This window comes from Siniperca chuatsi, linkage group LG21 (assembly GCF_020085105.1).
Source record: "Siniperca chuatsi isolate FFG_IHB_CAS linkage group LG21, ASM2008510v1, whole genome shotgun sequence".
NCBI classification, from domain to species: Eukaryota; Metazoa; Chordata; class Actinopteri; order Centrarchiformes; family Sinipercidae; genus Siniperca; species Siniperca chuatsi.
The window spans coordinates 6,626,944-6,644,708 of NC_058062.1; the positions used below are offsets into that span (position 1 = coordinate 6,626,944).

The 17,765-nt window shown below is 41.1% G+C and overlaps 1 protein-coding gene across 1 annotated transcript in view; it reads left to right on the forward strand.

The window, feature by feature from the left end:
- The window catches only part of rnd2 (Rho family GTPase 2), a 30,226-nt gene extending 20,311 nt beyond the window's left edge, over positions 1-9,915 (forward strand). Inside the window, exons 3-5 of the mRNA XM_044181468.1 lie at positions 3,882-3,991; positions 6,550-6,684; positions 8,811-9,915. Of these exons, the coding sequence (XP_044037403.1) occupies positions 3,882-3,991; positions 6,550-6,684; positions 8,811-9,080 (515 nt within the window). The 3' untranslated portion in view covers positions 9,081-9,915. The remainder of the gene's footprint in view (positions 1-3,881; positions 3,992-6,549; positions 6,685-8,810) is intronic.
- Positions 9,916-17,765: the final 7,850 nt, after the last annotated feature.

Below are 17,765 nucleotides of genomic sequence, written 5' to 3' on the forward strand. Positions count from 1 at the left end.
GAGGCTGTTAGTTGCTGTTGACTCCCTGCCATATGTGCATGAACACATCAGAGAGCCTCGAGGCAAAGACTATTCTTTTCCCCTCACTCATAATGGTTTACTTTTTAGCAGCGTCTGCAATGAGCATGCAACAAACAGAGAGAGAGAAACTTCCTGCTGTGATGGTACAGATTAATGCGCTGAAGACTGTGAGGCTTTGTTAGATGCTGGTGCACACTCAATTTCACAGGTTTCCTGAAGAATCTTCTCAGTCAAACCATGCACCATTTGTGTTTTATTGTTAAGTTTATTTCATTGTTTGTGTTCATAAAATGGAAATTCTCATGGGAGCAGGTTTGAATGAGCAGATAGAGAGCTGTCATCTTTCAGACAGATTATCCCTGCGGTGGAGTCGATGTGTCAGGGGACAGGAGGCATAAATGAAGTCATACCACAAACCCTCAAGCCTTATTACTGTACATTAGCGCTCCACTAAGTTCCTGTCCGCCTCAACATCCTCTGGGATATTTCTGGCCTTTGATGAAGCTCGACTGACGGCTGGTGAGGAACACTTTCCTCCCACCTCTGCCACCTCTGCTCGGCTGAGCCTCCTGCGTGGCGCTGCAGCATGGCTTAGCGCTAATTAGCCCTGTGGAAGTAAAGACAGAAATCCACTTTCCACTATGAGAGATCAGCAGTGCTAAATCAGGCTAATGCTAATGCTGGAGGAGGTTTTGTGAGGGGTGTTTTATGCCTGTCCTTGGCACGGCGTGGCAGGGTTCCGCTTCTTGCCAGGCGTGATGGTTTTTGTGGTTCCTGCCAGGCTGTGCTCCCCTCCCTTCACCCTCATGCCCCATCCATCTCATTCTGCCTCTGTTTGAAATTCAATTGACCTTTTGTTCCACCTCACAGTGAATGGGCACAGGCCAGCTCCGCCAATAGCCAACCCAGAACTCTCATACCTCTTTATTTGATCTGTCCAGTGCTTTCATTACCTACCTAAACACCCACCCCCTCTTCTCCACTCTTCTACAGCTACATCCTTTTTTATCTCTGGTCATGTCTCTTTGCTGGTAGGGGGGGTAAGTGCATTTCAGGTGCTGGAGGTGATATATTTTACAATCAGGAGAAAACTCCTTTTTTCCTCCTTTTCCACCTCCTCATGTTCTTGATCATTATGGTGATTGGCTTTTATTTGCGCCTGCTCGGCTTGTTTTAATCACAACACTTTTTCTCCTCTCCTCTCCCTCAGAGGACTTTTTTTGACTTTGCAAAAGTGCTGAGGTAGCTTCCCTGTCGCTCAGGGCAGAAGAGCTGAATTGCTGCGCTCTGACAAGGTCTGTTGTGACCGTGACCTGCCAATCATTTTTATCTTTGTGATTGACAAATTGATCCCAAAGGCCTCATTCCAGCCTCTAATTACATCTTAAGTCAAACAAGCACCATTGTCTCAACTTTCCTTCATCGACATCTCTTTCCCTTCATCTGAATTCTGCTTTAATTCCCTGGTTGCTTTTCTCATCATCACATGCTTCTGCACCTTGCCCTCGCCCGAGCATCAAAGTCATTAAATCTTTTCTGTCCCCTCTCCACCCCCACATGCTCTGTCTCTTTTCTTCTTCAGCTCTAACCTCAGTACAGGTCTGCTGCACTGTGATACATACTAAAGACCAACTTCAGCAGCTACAGCACCTCATGTGTGACCACTACCAATCAGAGCTCGCTGTCGTACAATGTGTGCTTTGCTGACTGTTGGATTTGGCATCCGTGTGATTGTGCTTTTTGGGGGGTGTGTGTGTGTGTGTGTGTATTTGTTAGTCCTGCTCTCTCAGCAATACAAAACAGTAGCAATCTTGTGTTAATAAGACAAGGAGGGGACTATGAATTCCTGATAACGTCCTGTAAGGTTTATTCTAAAATGTATTATTTATTTCTTCTATCTTACACTGAAAATAATACAGTGTATATTTTAAAGGTGGAGAAACAAGATTGTCAAAAGTATTTGCATCAAAGATTTTGCAAAACTGCTTTTAGGCACTGCAGAGTTTAAAGGCACCACCTTTAATGTTTTGTTGAGCGGGGCCCTGTATTGCTTTCACATTGGTTCACATGTACCAAGGCCCCAGAAACAGTGCCATGCTGTGCAGCAATTTTGCAATGGTTGTTACAGTTGAAATTGCAAGTGAAGTGATGGTGGGCCCGGAAACACTTTTCCCCATAACCAATCATTACAAAAAGATCTGCTGTTAAAACTATGGAAAAATTTGTATGATCACAATTTGTGTTACCACAATTTGAGCCATTAGGGCCAATAAAAGAAAAAAAGTTTTAAAGAGCTGTATCAGTATATTATTTTCTTGTGAGGTTGTGATAGGCTACATATTTGTGCTGACTGCGGAGAGCAGTAATGCATATTGACAGTGGTATCAATGCCGCAATAAAAGCAGAGAAGAAGAAGACTGCAAGCCAACATAAACAATGCATGTTTCAAAACAAGTCTTAATAATAAGATTGGATAGGTATTAAGAATGTTTTAATATATTGAATATATTGTGATGGCAAAGTGCATTTTAGTGAGAAACAGAATGTAAACAAAATTCTTCCTCTCACTTGGATGCTGTTACAGGCAGCCTGTTGCATTGTTCTCAGTGGGGAGGGAGCAGGTCACCATAGGACAGCCAGCTGAATGACGGGGGCTAGGGGCCGCGTGCAGCTATTGTCATAATCCCATTCCATCATTAACAAAGAGAACATAGTGATGCTAAAACAAGCTGTAGCGCCATTGTGCAGACTCCATTTACCCCGCCAGACGAAGGCATGCAGCACTTTAACAGGCTGACTGCCTTTTGTGTCAGGTCTGGTATGAAGCACAGTAACAGCAAGTTTAATGATAATCTATGATAATTATAATCAGTTTGTGTGACCTTAAGAGATTAAATGTAATATATACCAAAGTGTGCAACATCCATATACAGTATGTGATTCAAAGATTTCTGCACATTTCTAGCAGTTGGCAGAGTAAAATGTGGTGATTTGTCTCTAAACCTGCGAGTTTTCATGACACTAAATTGATGCAGCCAGGGTGCTGTTGCTATCGAAATGTAAGAGTTCAGGTCTGTACCAGATCCTAGAGGAGGCAGGGGGGAGGGTGCCCATAGCCACAGCCACATTTCCCAGAAAGCCTAGATATTTTTACAAGCTTCCTAATGAGAGCTGTAAGAGAGCAAGACCCGTGTAACTGAACGGCTTGTGAAAGTACAGAGGCACCACTCTGCCTTCAAATTTGATCAAGGTACAGAAATGAAAAGCGAGAGTGGGCCAAGGCCTGTAAGTGCATGTGAATCTCATACAGTCAGAAAAAAAGGAAGATTTAAAAAAAAGGACCATTTGCAAAAGAGACAGGAAGAGGGATGAGTCGAGAGAATTAAGGGGTTCAACCTTTAGTTTGGCCTTTGTGCTGGCATTCGCTGTTTCAAGATGATTATGGATTGTGTGCACTAGTCCTCAACCCCGTATAATTCACTTTTGAGAGTGTGTGTGTGTGTGCGCCTCTCTGAGTAACCCCTTGACATTCCTCATGAAGTGTGATAAAGGGAGGCCACAGCTGTGTGGAAGCCCAAGAGACAAAGATTCTCAAATATGTGCACACAACTGTTAAGATCAAGACTCATTTGCATCTGCAGAGTGCATTCAAGCTGCAGCATGTCCAAGTTCATGTCACAGCCTCGCTATCCATGTATTAATGACCTTTAGATCACCTTCCAGGGATGTGCAGCATGTTTCTAATTGTCAGAATAAGCCATATGGTTGGAATGAAGAATCTCATGAGGTTAAATCGGTTAAGAACAAGTACACACAGATGACACCATGACCTTATGCTATACGTTATTCTGTGTCCACAGGTTCCTCTTATTACGACAATGTGAGGCCGCTGGCGTATCCTGATTCAGATGCGGTTCTCATCTGTTTTGACATCAGCCGTCCAGAGACTTTGGACAGTGTCATAAAGAAGGTCAGTAATTTTTAATTTCATCTCCTCTTCTCAACACTTTGGATCAGGATTTAATATCTGCTGTGACACTAGAGAACTAACCGGAAAAAATTCTGTTTTTCCCAATCAGCATCTTGTATCTACTAAGATTTCTGTGCCAGCAGCTTGCATTTTCATGGCTGAAAAAATAGAACAAATCAGCACAGAGGTTAGAGCCTCCCATTCCTTTATCTCATCAAAACGTCCATGGATACTTGACCCTTGTCCCTCTGAGGAATGGAAGATCGGAATGAAGAATGAGAGGAGAGGCTTTGCAGCTGGGTGGGTTTGAGAGGAATATCAGATACGCAAATTAGAACACTAGCCATATCAAAGAAGAGCTGTTGCAGAGCTTGTTCAAGACTACTAGAATTGCCTTTCTGTTGGCATTTAAAATTTTTAATCTGAGTTTTATGCAGACCAGTTGTCCTGATGCTGGCACTTAACATTTGTAAGATGGCCTATGGTTCAGAAGTTGTAATACTGCAGTTGAGTTTGGGGTTGCGGTATAAGTGTGGTACTGGCCGGGCAGGGTTGTGGTCATCGATGTGTTTTTACAGCCAGTGGCAAAACCTACTGTATATGTAGAGACACCCAACTTAATGGGTTTGTTTGCGTGCATGTGTATGTGTGTCATGTAAAACAGGCCTGTGCCTTTTAGTAGTCTCTCATCTTGAAGCCATGTGTGTTTGCCTTTGAACTGCGCTCCTTGTGGGCCAAAGACAGTTCCCATGGCTGGCCTGTTGACGTGTTTAGTGGTCTGAGGGAGCTGCTAAAATGCCCCAGCATACTTTGTAGATCTAACCTGAGACATTTCTTTTAACTGACAAATATCTCAAAAGCCTCAGTGCACTCTGTCAACAGGGGGAAGCAGAGCTGCGTCAAGCTTTTGGTTTTCCCATGAATCCCTTGGCAGGGGGGTGCCATGACCCCTGACCCCTAGCTGTCACCCCAGTAATCTCTGAAACTCAGGGGCAAATGGAAAACTTGTTGCACAATCACCATCCCAAATTAGACTCTTGACCTCTAGAAACAAGCGGGTCACCAAGGTTTCTGGATGACAGCTGGGGGAGGATAGAGGGTTAAATAATCAAAGCTTTTGATTGAATGTTATTGGCCGAATAGGGATGGGCTTGAAAGGTCAAAGGTTGTTTTCAACGTGAAGGATGAATAGACACCCTGACATTCTGCACACGGCATGTGGAATAGTTCAGGGCTGTCGGCTACTGTCTTGTATTTGTGTCGCAGGGAGGAGAGACTGTGTTGGTTCAGATGAGTTTCAGAAGTGACATTTAATCTCAGGGTGATTTTAGAAGGAAGACTGCTCAACCTTTTCTGTATAGAACCTGAAATAGATTTGTTGACAGGGGCTGCGTGAGGAAAGTATAACACACATCAGGTACTGCAGAAACCTGAACCAAGCTGGCATGAATAAAGTTGTCATATTTTCACATGAAACTTTAATTTTACAGGGAAACAGTGAAAAGTGCATGGGATTATGAAAAAATAAAATGTGCCTTTATTAACAATGCTTTTACTTAGATCTAAAATGATTAGCCGGTTAATCGATTAGTTGTTTGCAAAAATGCCAAAAATTCTCTTGTTCCAGCTTCTTACTTGTGAGGATTTGTTGTTTTTCTTTGTCTTATATGAAAATACATTGAATCTCTTTAGGTTTTGGAGTGTTGGTCAGACAAAACAAGCAATATATAAATGTCACCTTGTGCTTTAGGAAATCATTTATGTGCTTTTCACTACTTTCTGACAATGTATTGACCAAAAAAATGTACTGATTAATCAAGAGAATAATTATTGAATAATCAATAATGAAAATAATTGTTAGTTGCAGCCCAAATGTTACTATACATAGGTGAGTTTCTGTTTTATACCGCTGCAACTAACCATTTCTTTTAATTAGTCTCTTGATTATTTCTTTGATTAATTGATTCACTATTTAGTTTATAAAATGACAGAACATAGTGAAAATGCCTATCACAATTTCCCAAGCCCAAGGTGATGTCTTCAGATTGTTTGTTTTGTCCAATCAACAGCCAAAAACCCAAACATATTCAATTCACAAAGGTATAAAACATAGAAACACAGTAAATTCTCCTCCTTTCGCCTGATAAATTACTTAAACAATTAATATATTGATATTACATAAAAATGTTGTTATTCGGTTTTGAGAAGTGTATTACGTGACTAATTGTTTCAGCACTAATGTTTTATATTCTAAAATATGGAGGAATTGACCTCATCTACTATTTAATCCCAGGAATGTTGCTATCAGTAGATTCAAAGTTGTAAAATAGTACTTACATATAAGACATTTTCATTTCCTTTTGACTCCTTTATTGAACAAATATCTTTTATTGAGAGAGTATTAATCTCCCTCAAGCTCAGGTATCCATGTGTCAGAGAAGCCAAAGGTCGTCACTGTATCTCAGTAGCTCACCAGTCAGTACAGACAGCTCTATTCTCATATTTGGCATAATCAGTGATGTATTTCTGTCTCTGTCTGTCGGTTCATGTCTCAACAGTGGCAAGGGGAGACGCAGGAATTTTGTCCCAACGCCAAAGTGGTGCTAGTGGGCTGTAAACTGGACATGAGGACAGACGTCAGCACCCTGAGGGAACTCTCCAAGCAACGCCTCATCCCTGTCACCCACGAGCAGGTGAGAACAAGCAGATGATGGATATGTGAGGAGAAAGCGGTGGGATAAATAATGAGAGAGGGACTTGCAAGGTGCCCTGGGAAGAAAGACAGATTTGAAAACAACAACGGATGCGGAAAAGAAATTAGAAAGCAATCCAGCGATTATATACTTATATTTTTCTATATTGGATCAGAAGTGGCTTGCCTCTCTGGTGAAGTCCCGCAGGATGGGAGTGTGAAAGGAGGCTCATGCAACACAATCAGCCACAGCAGAATAAGAGCTGTGTGAAACCCCTCTGGGACATGTTGCTGGGGTTGGCGTTTTGACCGAAATTTGCTGACATGCGATGTAAGGTTGCTTATGGCGAGGGCTGCGGAAGAGGCACGAGCGGTTAGTGGAGTTTATGTCTAGGGACACATTTTTCCCTGAAATGAAATATTCATGCAGATTTAGGGATTTTCAAAATGCAGGATGAATAGAAAAACGGACATTGATAAATGAGTGAGCCCTTTTATCACATGCCGCCATGACCGAAGGGGATGGGGAGAAGAGGGAGTGGATGATAAACTGTTCTGTAAATCTGTGAATTTTAATCAGCTTTCAGCGTGTTCATTTTGTGTTCTCCCGTGTTGGACATACAAAAAGTAGAGGGGCTTTTTCACCACCACACAAAAGCCCTCAGAACAAAGGAGCCTTTTTTTCCACTGCTGTCTGAGAGCTCACCGGAGGCTAAAAGCATGCAGCCTCCAAAAAATCAGGAACTGAAAAAAAGAGTTAATGTAAATAAGATACATAAACAAAAGATGGAGTGGCAAACCACAGAGCTAATGTGAAATAGCTGGGAACCATTTGTGGCAAGGCCTACATTAAGCTATTGTTTTGCTTCTTCTCAGTCACTATTTTCATCTGAGGCAACTACTGTTTGTCCCTCTAACATGCCCAGAAAATGTGTGTCATACAGCAGATGCCAAAGCTGTGCACAATAAACATTTTGGTTCTCTAATCCAATAGCCTGTGTTGTTATCCTGCTGTTGATCTTGAATTGAATTCCAACACAGCTGAGGAGTTGCCGGCGAGAGTGACCACTGGGTGAACTCCAGATATTTCCGCACTGAATCTAAATCTGACGTTCCACCTAATGAGGACTTCATCGCTTCTTATGTGGCTCAGTGCACAGCCGCGATAAAAATCAAACTTCTTCCACTGGGGATGAAAAACTCTCTGTGTTGGAGAGCATGTGATTTTAGGGCCATGGGAAATGTAGTCCTGTCTCATCTGTTACAACCTTTGCATATGTTGAATATGGGTTTAAAGTCAAGAGACAAGAGATGAGGCTGTACTGTAGCGATGAGAGAAGCCAAGGGACTTTAAAATTAAATTTGTCTCTGATTTGATCTCAAGCAAACAATTTATGGTCTTAATTAACTGGGTATATTGTAACATTACTCAGGGGTAAACTCTAGTGCTGGAGGAGTTCTGTTAGAGTTTAGTCTCTTCTCTGTAAATAGCTGCATAGACCATGTCAACACTAGCCCAGTGGGCTCTGTGCTGCTCAGTTTCCACTCTTACCACAGACTGAGGAGTCAGAGCATCTACATTATTCATGCCGCAGATGGAGGAGCTTCATTTGTCTCAAGACATGTTTAGACCATTGACATTCAGTCTACGGTTTAGATCGAAATCTTTGTCTCAGATCTGCTGCCTCTTTCAGGGACATTGAGTCTTCCGCTGTTGAGATGTAGTGCCTGCTTATGCCAAGGTACAATGAAAGATGGGGTGCATATTGTAAAATTTCATTTTCTTGGTGAAGCGCTCACACAGCACCTTGATGTGGAGTAAACTCATGTCTAACACAACATCTAAAAGCCTGAAGAAAGAAGAGAAAATGTTTTTTTTTGTCAAGGTCAGGAATTCTATTAGAAAAGAAGCAGAATACAAAACCACTGAAAACACTGACAGGAGAAAAAGCGTAACAGAAATATATTGTGAAGATGTCAAAAAGTTATACAAGATAATGTAGTATCCCCTTTCCCCTTTTATTTTTCCTATAAAGCATTTTGTTACTTCTGTATTGATAAATGCTATGTAAATTAAGTTTACATGCTTGCTAATTGTCACTTGCTTTGCCTGTCTCTGTGTTCCAGGGAAGCACGATAGCTCGACAGATAGGGGCGGTGGCCTATGTAGAATGCACCTCCAAGGTTTCAGAGAACAGCGTTCGGGACGTGTTCCATGTCACCACGGTGGCCTCGGTGCGACAGGCGCATAAGCCGCAGCTAAAACGCAGCACTTCCCGCAGAGGCCTGAAGCGAGTGTCACAGCTCCCACTGCCTCCCCTGCCGGGTCGGACTGAGCAAATGGACCAGGCCCCAGCCATGAGGAAGGACCGGGCCAAGAGCTGCGTGCTCATGTAGAGACCCATTATATATATATATATATATATATATATATATATATATATATATATATATACATAAACACAGAAATATATAACAGAGGAAGTCTATTTATTGTTTTTTTTGTTCATATTTTAATTTTTTGCACTGCAGAGGATTGAGGAAAAAACAAACACTGCGCTGTGGGAAGAAATGCTTTGGATTTTTTTTTTTGTTGCGTTTGTGCATATTTTCTAAGCTGTTTACATATTTGTGTTGTTTTGAAATGATGGCAAATTGGACTAACTCTCTGGATATGAGGAAGCTGTGATAGTGGAAGTGCCGTCTAGTCCCGGGTATTAAAGTGGAATTAATTTCCTGAAACCGCTCTAATAAGAGGATGGCACCACAGCGAAGCGACAGTGAGGAGAGTGAAGTGCGTGTGAGGAGAACCATGTTGAAGCAGGACATCTGGAGATGAAGCTTGTTGTTTTCAAAGACAGTGTTGTTCAGCGAACATGAGGACTAATTGTCTAGCTGCACTGTCTGAAGTTACTTCCTGTTGCCATATTTGAGAGGAAACCCTGTATGTACAGTAATGCTGAAAAGGGATTCTTGTGTTTAGATGAATGATGGCTCAAACCAAACATTAGGAGCTGGAAATGAGATTTTGTAACACTGAAATATTATGAAGGTGTGTGTGAGTATTACTTCCACAAGTGCATTTTTTAAAGTCACAACATATCTGATTTTTCTCATTTAACGCTATTTTTCTCATCAACACCAACTGTGTCAGTTTGATTCACTGAAGTTAAATGCTGTTGTCGCTGTTTTAAAGATGTTTCTTTCTGGAAAATAAAGTGGTAAAATGTTAGGGTTATTTTGTTGTACTTTTCACTAAAGTCTAAAATAAAGCAACAGACAGCTCTATTCTCATAAAGTCATAAAAAAAAATTTTCATTAAATGTATTAGAGAATTGGATCATGTGATTATTATTATTATTATTATTATTATTTATTTGCTCAGATGGAGCAAATCAATCATTCACAAGGTTTAGTCTTTTCTCCACAACTTCCCATCCATGTGCTTTCCTCCACCAGCCTTCAAAATCCATATGTGTAAATAATAACTGTCCATTTCCTGTTTTAATGTCATCTCCATCCTCCCATGTTGCCCTGCAAGTCAAACAGCACTGCAGACTGAGGAATGAGTCAGTCTTTCAAGGTAATGTGCACACTGTGCCGACCTCTCAGCTTGGAAAAACAAAACTGAACTGCAATGCAGCAGCACCGGAGCACTAATGTAGTGTTTTTAAATGACTGACTCCATACTGTTAAAGGAGCTTTAAGTCTATTCAGTACGACAGATGACATGACAAGTGAGATCTTTCATCCGCAGTGAACACTTTGGCCGTCCAGTTGATCCAGGGACTCCAGACCTTTCAAAGATTTTTTTTTTCCTGAGCTGTTTCTGTAAAACAGTCCATTGGTCTCAATGTAGACAATTTCTCTTAGGCAGCAGGACTTTCTGACTGGAGCGTTTTTGCAGATGGCAAGCTGCTGTATCCTGACAGCATTTAGGAGGAGGTGAGAGTGGACAGGCCCATCTACTGTAAGTCAAAACACTCTGGCAGCAAGTGAAAGCTATACCTTTATAAGTGTCACTGTTGTCTTGCAACTTACTGTTGTTACATCCCTGCTAGACATTAAACCACTGACAAGATGAGCTCAAATGATGGATTAAATGTCAGAGAAACAGGGATAGGTGAAGAGAGAAACAAGCTAAGACAAGAAACAAAAGGGGAAGTGACAGAGGGTGTGTGGGGGGGAGGTATTAAAGGAATATTCAACCAACATATATCTTTTGAGTATTAAATACTCACCTCCTGTGGGCTTGAAAAGTGTCTCTGAAAGGTTTCCACTTTGTTCCTTTGCGGAGGACAGAAGCTGTAGATTGGGATTGGTTTTACAGCTGTTACAATGGATTCACAATGGAGTCATGGCAAAAAAAGAGGTCAAGATGCATTAAAATGTCCATAGAAACTTCTCAAGCCACTCCAGCAGCATAATCTTCTTCACCGCTATTGATACATGGCTGACATATGGTCAGTACATTCTAGACCAGTGGTTCCTAGCCTGGGGTTGGGAATTTCTAAACGGTCACAAGGTAATTCTGAGGGGTCAGTCTATGGCAAGATAGTAAAAAAACATTTCAGCTACATAAAAATTTATCTGACTTTTCTCAAATCTTTGCTCTTTTTTTTTAAATATAGGAGAGGTTTACTTCTTCACACCTCTAAAAACACTTTGGTCAAACTGCTCACAGCTCATGCAACCTGTGATGAGGGGTCACGAAAATGCTTGGCTATAAAGGGTCGCATAGCAAAAAGGTTGGGAACCTGTGCTCAATAGACAATTGTCGCTTTGCCAACAAAGCACTAAATTACTACTATTGATGTTTTGGAGCTACACGGAGGCAATAGGGTGACATACTGTATCTGTGTTGTGGTGAAACTATGAGTGTTTAAAACAAGCTAAAGATACAAATCAGCGATGGAGACATGGATTATGCTGCAGGAGTGGACTGAGAACTTTCTATGAATGTTTTGATACTCAAAATTTCATTGCAATCTAATTTAACTGCTGTGAAGCCAAGTTACTACACTACTCTGCAAAGCAGCAAGCAACAAACTTTCAGTCACATCTTTTAAGCCTACAAGGTGGTGAATATTTGATGCTCAAAAGATTTTCAGTAGTGTATTCCTTAAAGCAGAAAAAAGGAGGCGGGGCATTTTTTGGATGGACACAGGAGTCAGGAAGGTGATGTAGGAAGGAATTGCCCAGGGCAGGAAATGAGCAGAGGAAATGAGGCCAGCACCCACAGCAGGGGCACAAGACCTGCTGTGCCCCTACAGTTCGGACTGACACTTAAAGAGGATTAGTCTTGTGGTGCCAGTGTGTGTGTGTGTGTGTGTTTGTGCATTTAGTCGAGGGAGCATTGGGCAGCATCATCTCCATTGCACTGGCCTGCATTTCCCCATCAGCCTGCATATCCATCAAATAAAGCAGTGATCCAGACACTGATACAGATATGTACATCTCGCCAAGATGAAGACAAATCAGCTGCAGCCTTGTTTGTAAAATTAGACTGACATCAGAGTTTATCTTGACAATCTACTCCCACTCACAGGCAGGTTTATAACTGCAGGATGTCTAGCCTCGATTTCAGCAATCTGATCAGCCATTTGCCCTTTACAGCTGAGATGCCAGGAGGATTAGAAGTACCTTTGTGGGTTCATGCTCTTATTCTGCATTCTTTCCCTTCCATTCTCTACTATTCCAAGTTGCTCTGACAAGCACAGAGAGCCCAGTCATCTTATCCCTGAATGGCCAGAGCTGATGTCATCCACACAGGAAGTACACGATTTCAGACATTCTTGACTAATTACTACAATTTGCAGATGGGGTTGTGTCCCCAGGAATGGCAGAGAGAGAGAGAGAGAGAGAGAGAGAGAGAGAGAGAGAGAGAGAGAGAGAGAGATTGACAGAGACACACTGAGGAGGAGTGATGGACAGTGAGAGAGATAGAGAGAGAGAGAGAGTAGTTGCCTGCTGACAAAAGGCTACAGAGCAGAGCCACAAATTGCATACAGTCATGAGAGGATTTGTAATGAGAAGCAGTATGTGACCAAACTGAACTCACACACACAAACACACACACAGGAAGCCGGCAGAGATTGTTGGCATTCCCAATTGATGGTGGGGGAATTGGCTGTCAGTGTACGGCACAAGTAAATGCCCTTGACAGCATATTAATCCGACGACCTTTCCCCTATTACCTCTTAAGATTTTCACTTTTATTGTTTCCTGTTTCCCAGCAGATGAACTCAACAAAGTGTAGACCAACCTCGGCCCCTCCCTGAGGTGGTTTAGCAGTGAAAACACAGACTGTGGAGATTAATTATCCTACGGTTTAGTGCTTTCTGCACTAAAGTGCTGCTAATTAAAATGTGTGTGTGTGTGTGTGTGTGTGCGTTCATATAATTTGTCGGTGTTTGTGTGTATGTCTTTATCTGTATTTGTCTGTGTCTGAATTTACATCTGGGGCCAGCGTCTTATTACAGAGAACATTTTTTAATGTCTTTTAACATCAAAAGCAGAACAGGGAGAGATTGACTTATGGGAGGAGTTATTGGTATTTCCGAAGGTAGTGTTTTTTCCCATCATGTGTTTTCAGGTGGTTTTCAGGTGGTAGAGCATTTCCCTGAGGGATTAGAGGTTGTGTATGAGTGCTTGTGTGGGTAGGCCTGATAAGACAAGAGAGATGGAGTGGTTTGGTGTATCCAGTGCTTGAGTTTTTGAATTTGAGTCCACAGACTGATAGACATCTTGGAGGCCGTCCATGGAAAATAAACCAGCTTTATCTGTGATTGTGAATGACAAATTTTTGTTATCTATCAAGAGAGTTGCATGGCTGTTGCCCCCCCCCCCCATAAGGTTGAATAAAAAACAAGCTGGACTTTGACTTTCAGACTTTCAGAATTTGCCTTCAGCAATGCTAGTGCATGGCTGTAGGGATGGCGGTGCCGGTTGGTCACTCCACCATTCTGGTCCAAACTGAAGTAGCTCAACAACTATTGTATGGAATACCATGACATTTTGTACAGACATTCATGGTGCCCAGAAGATGAATCCTAATTGATGATAACATTGATGATTTCTTGAACTTTCCTCTAGTGCCACCATGAAGTTGACATTTATGGTTTTCAGTGAAATGTCTCAACAACTATTTGACAGATTACACAAATTCATGTCCCCATCAGAATGAATTGTAATCACTGTGATGCTCCTCTTACTTTCCATCTAGGGCCACCATCAGGTCAAAAGTTTGTCTGAAACTAATGACATTCCCATCAGCCTCAGCTCATGAGCTAATGAGCAAAATGTACCATGCTAACATGCTAAACTATGATTGTGAACATGGTAAACATTATACCTGCTTAACATCTGCATGTTAGCATTGACATTGTAAGCATGTTAGCATGCTAATGTCCGACAGCCCGTTATCCTGAAAACAAATGCCCATTGCTTGAAAATACACACTCTCCCTGCAGTTGTTAGTTCAGTGACTGCCACCTCTGTCCATCTGAATCAGTTGAATCAGCGGGGGGTTTGCCCTCATGATGACATTGGAAATTTGTCTGCGACAGTAAAATCACTTGAAATGTTGTTTGGTGTAAGACCAGAAAGATAGCCTATTAAGGGCAACAAAACCTCCGCTGACACAAGACTTTCACCCAGGAAACCTCTGTTTGTGTCCCGTGGAAAACCCAAAGTCAACTTTGACTTATTATTTTAACCCAAACCACGATCTTTTCTTAAACCTAACCAAGTAATTTTTGTGCCTAAACCTAACCATACTGCGACCGTTTCACAACGTTGTTAACTAGCAGAAAGGCTTTGGCAGAGGGCCCTGAGGGCAAACTTCTCCCATGTGCATATTTTCGGAGCAATGGGTGTTTGTTTTCAGGATAACGGGCTGTTGGAAAAATGGACTTTCAGTTCAATGGGACATTTTTTGGACTGTTGGGGTTTCGGAATAATGGGATGTCAGAACAATGGGCATCCCACAGGCAAACCAACCACCTGTCAGCAGCTAATTATGTGGTGAATAACCACAAGTTACAGTTGAAGTAGGCTACTTTGTCACCATGCAAACAGCTGTTCTATATTTTGGGACAATCCACCAGACTACTTGAGTTTTCTTGTTCAAGTCACTCAAATTCGAGGACTAGAGGTCATCAGTCTGTGATACCGCCTGCTGTATAACATCACCATGGAAACTGAATCAACTGATATGACTGCTGTCTGGCTCTTTATAGTCTGACAATTAAATAATAATGATAAACTTTACTTGTACAACACTTTACAAAGTGTTACAAAGTGCTTCACATGGTTAAACCATGATCAAAACATTTCTAGACTGCAATGAGGCAAATAAAGTCAGACAATTAAATAATTTAATAAGAAGTGATAAAAAAGTAAAATATGTTACTGATTCTGCAAGTCTCAGATCTTAATATCTTAATCTGCTACAGTTGTAATGTAGCAGATTAATGGTTTATTTAAACAGTCTCTCATCTTGTAATTGTGTTGCTTGGGGTAGGTCAGTAAATCCCAATATCACCCACCCTCCCCTCCAGCCATTTGGGTTGGAATTTTCATATTTGCTGCAGGGCGTCACCCATTTACATAGTCATACATTAGGGAGGTGCCCTTTTATTTGTTCACTGTTTGGCCACAGAGCAGCTTGACTAGAGCAGTTGGGGGTTTATGCCTAAATAAAGGGCACATCACTGTCAACCACTGAAGGAATTATCTATTCACTGCTGCCAATGGGGTAAGATAATTTCACTTATCCCTGTTACAGTTTGACCTGTTGTGAGTCATTTGATTAAAAAAAGATAAAGTTAATTTCCATTAGAAAGCTGACATGATTCTTTGAGAGAGAAAAAAAGATTTAAAACAAATGCATTTTTTTTTGCATAAGCATTGCCTTATCTTTGTAGACAGTTTATATGGGGTTAATTATTGTAAAATATATATGTAAGCAGCAGTGATGCTTGCAGTGAGTTGTATAGTATCAGTAGAACAGCAAAGCAAAAAAGAGGATAATAGTTTAAACAGAACGCCTTATTGCACAAGGGTGATTGAGACATTAACTGCAGAAAGTGAAGTATGAGTGACTGTAGTGACTATATTGACGATGAACTGGTTCATTCCATATTTTCGCCTATTGGTTGTGATAGAAAGAACTTTAAAATAATTACCTACATTTTCTGTTTTATTTCATTTACTTGCAGAGCTATTTTTTGTGGTTAAAAATAGGGTTGCCTTATTTTATATTTCCAATTGAGTGGTTTAGATAATTGGGTTAAACTGAACTTAAAAACCTGTCAATAACAGTGTCGTCACATCCCTGTATCTCTGCTGGTCAATAAAACGTAAAAAGCAGCAATCATGTTGGAGGGTCAATATTATGTGAAGAAATTGTTGCCCTCTATGGCAGCAAGAGGTAATTGATATTATATTCACGATACAACAAAGATGGCAGAGCATCCAGAGTTGTGCTCATGACTTCAGTTTTAACTTTATTTTTACTTTATTTTTTTTTGTCCTCAAGGGAAAGTTGGTCTTGCAGCTAGGTGAAACACAGAACACACATAGACTTGAACCTACAATACATAAAATATAATAGAAATATGTAAAACATGCTAAAACCCATGAAAGGTCATAGTAAATAATGTACATCAAGTGACAATATAACATAAAACCTGGAGTACATTCAGTCATTGTCATCCAACATCATCAACAGTTAAACATCATCACCATCACCACCCATCAATGGTTATATTATATGTAAAACTGATCAGCTGATTTGTAAGCATTGGTGTTGTGTTTAAACAGTTATCTAGCTAAATAAAAATGTCCTTGACCAACCAGATAACATCCTCGATAATTTTATATTTGCTAAAGTGATTAAATTACACACTAAAGTAACATGGTGCGATGTAGATTTTGTGTTACGAAAGTAAGCTCCAGGATCTTTTATGACATTATTGGTACTCTCAGCCAGAACAGCAGCAAGCCGCTACCCAGAGCAATATTAGGCTGAACAGACAGCAGTACCAACCACAGTAAATGTGCTAGTTTTAACACCCAACAATACAGATGAAAGAAAATTACCATCTTTTTATCCAAAACAGTTACAGATTTCAGGTTCAAGAAACTGTAATTGACATAATTGGGGCCTTTAAACAATAAACTAATCATGCTGCTTTGTATAATGCAGTCACTCAGCTTGATGCTGAAAATGTGTAGTTCCTTGTTTGTAATACCATGTACCACGTGCATGAGGACAGCACTTCAGATAATTATAATCTTGCTGCACCTTTGGATATGAGAATAAGTAACCCAGACTGTCTAAACATAATGTCAGCGAGGAGACAGGCTCATCATCCATCGTCTCTCCGGGGAGAAAGTGTCTCAGCCTCTTGGCCGGCTCAGCTGAGGTGAATATAGAGTAATAAAACCCATGTCCACTTGTGTATCGCAGAACAGGGTTGTTAGGCTGGCTAATTTGATGCTGAAATCCCTCCTCCTGCTCCGCGATGAGCTAGCAGGCTTTGTGATACAATATGAGTCTGGTTTGGACAATTAAACACACATTAGAGAGTCAGTCAGGTGTTTTGTCACCTCTCAATGCTGTTGGATTTTTCTTCCCATAAGTGTGCCCTGCAGGCATTTCAGACTGTTGGACTATTTATCATGAACAGCAATAGAACAACAATGTTGATTGTAAATTATGGCTATTATGAGAACAGAAATCAGACAAGAAATACACAAAAATTATTCAAAGTGTGTTCTCTGACAACATGACAGGATAAATAGTAACATGGCGTGGTAGAATGTGAATCTGACCCTGATCCCCGTATGGGTTTCCACAGAGACACTGACGTCATGGCAACTGTGGCGGTGATGCTTGAGAATGTTAATGAGCTTGCTGATGTCCAAGACATGTTGTCAGTTACCTGGCAGAGGTGATTCACTCTGAAGTACTCAGAGCACAAACATGGCAGCAAAAAAAAGTACAGCATGTTGGGAGGAAATAGCAAAAGAAGTGTATGGAGAAAACAAGAGAGAGAGAGATGAAGTGTGGACATG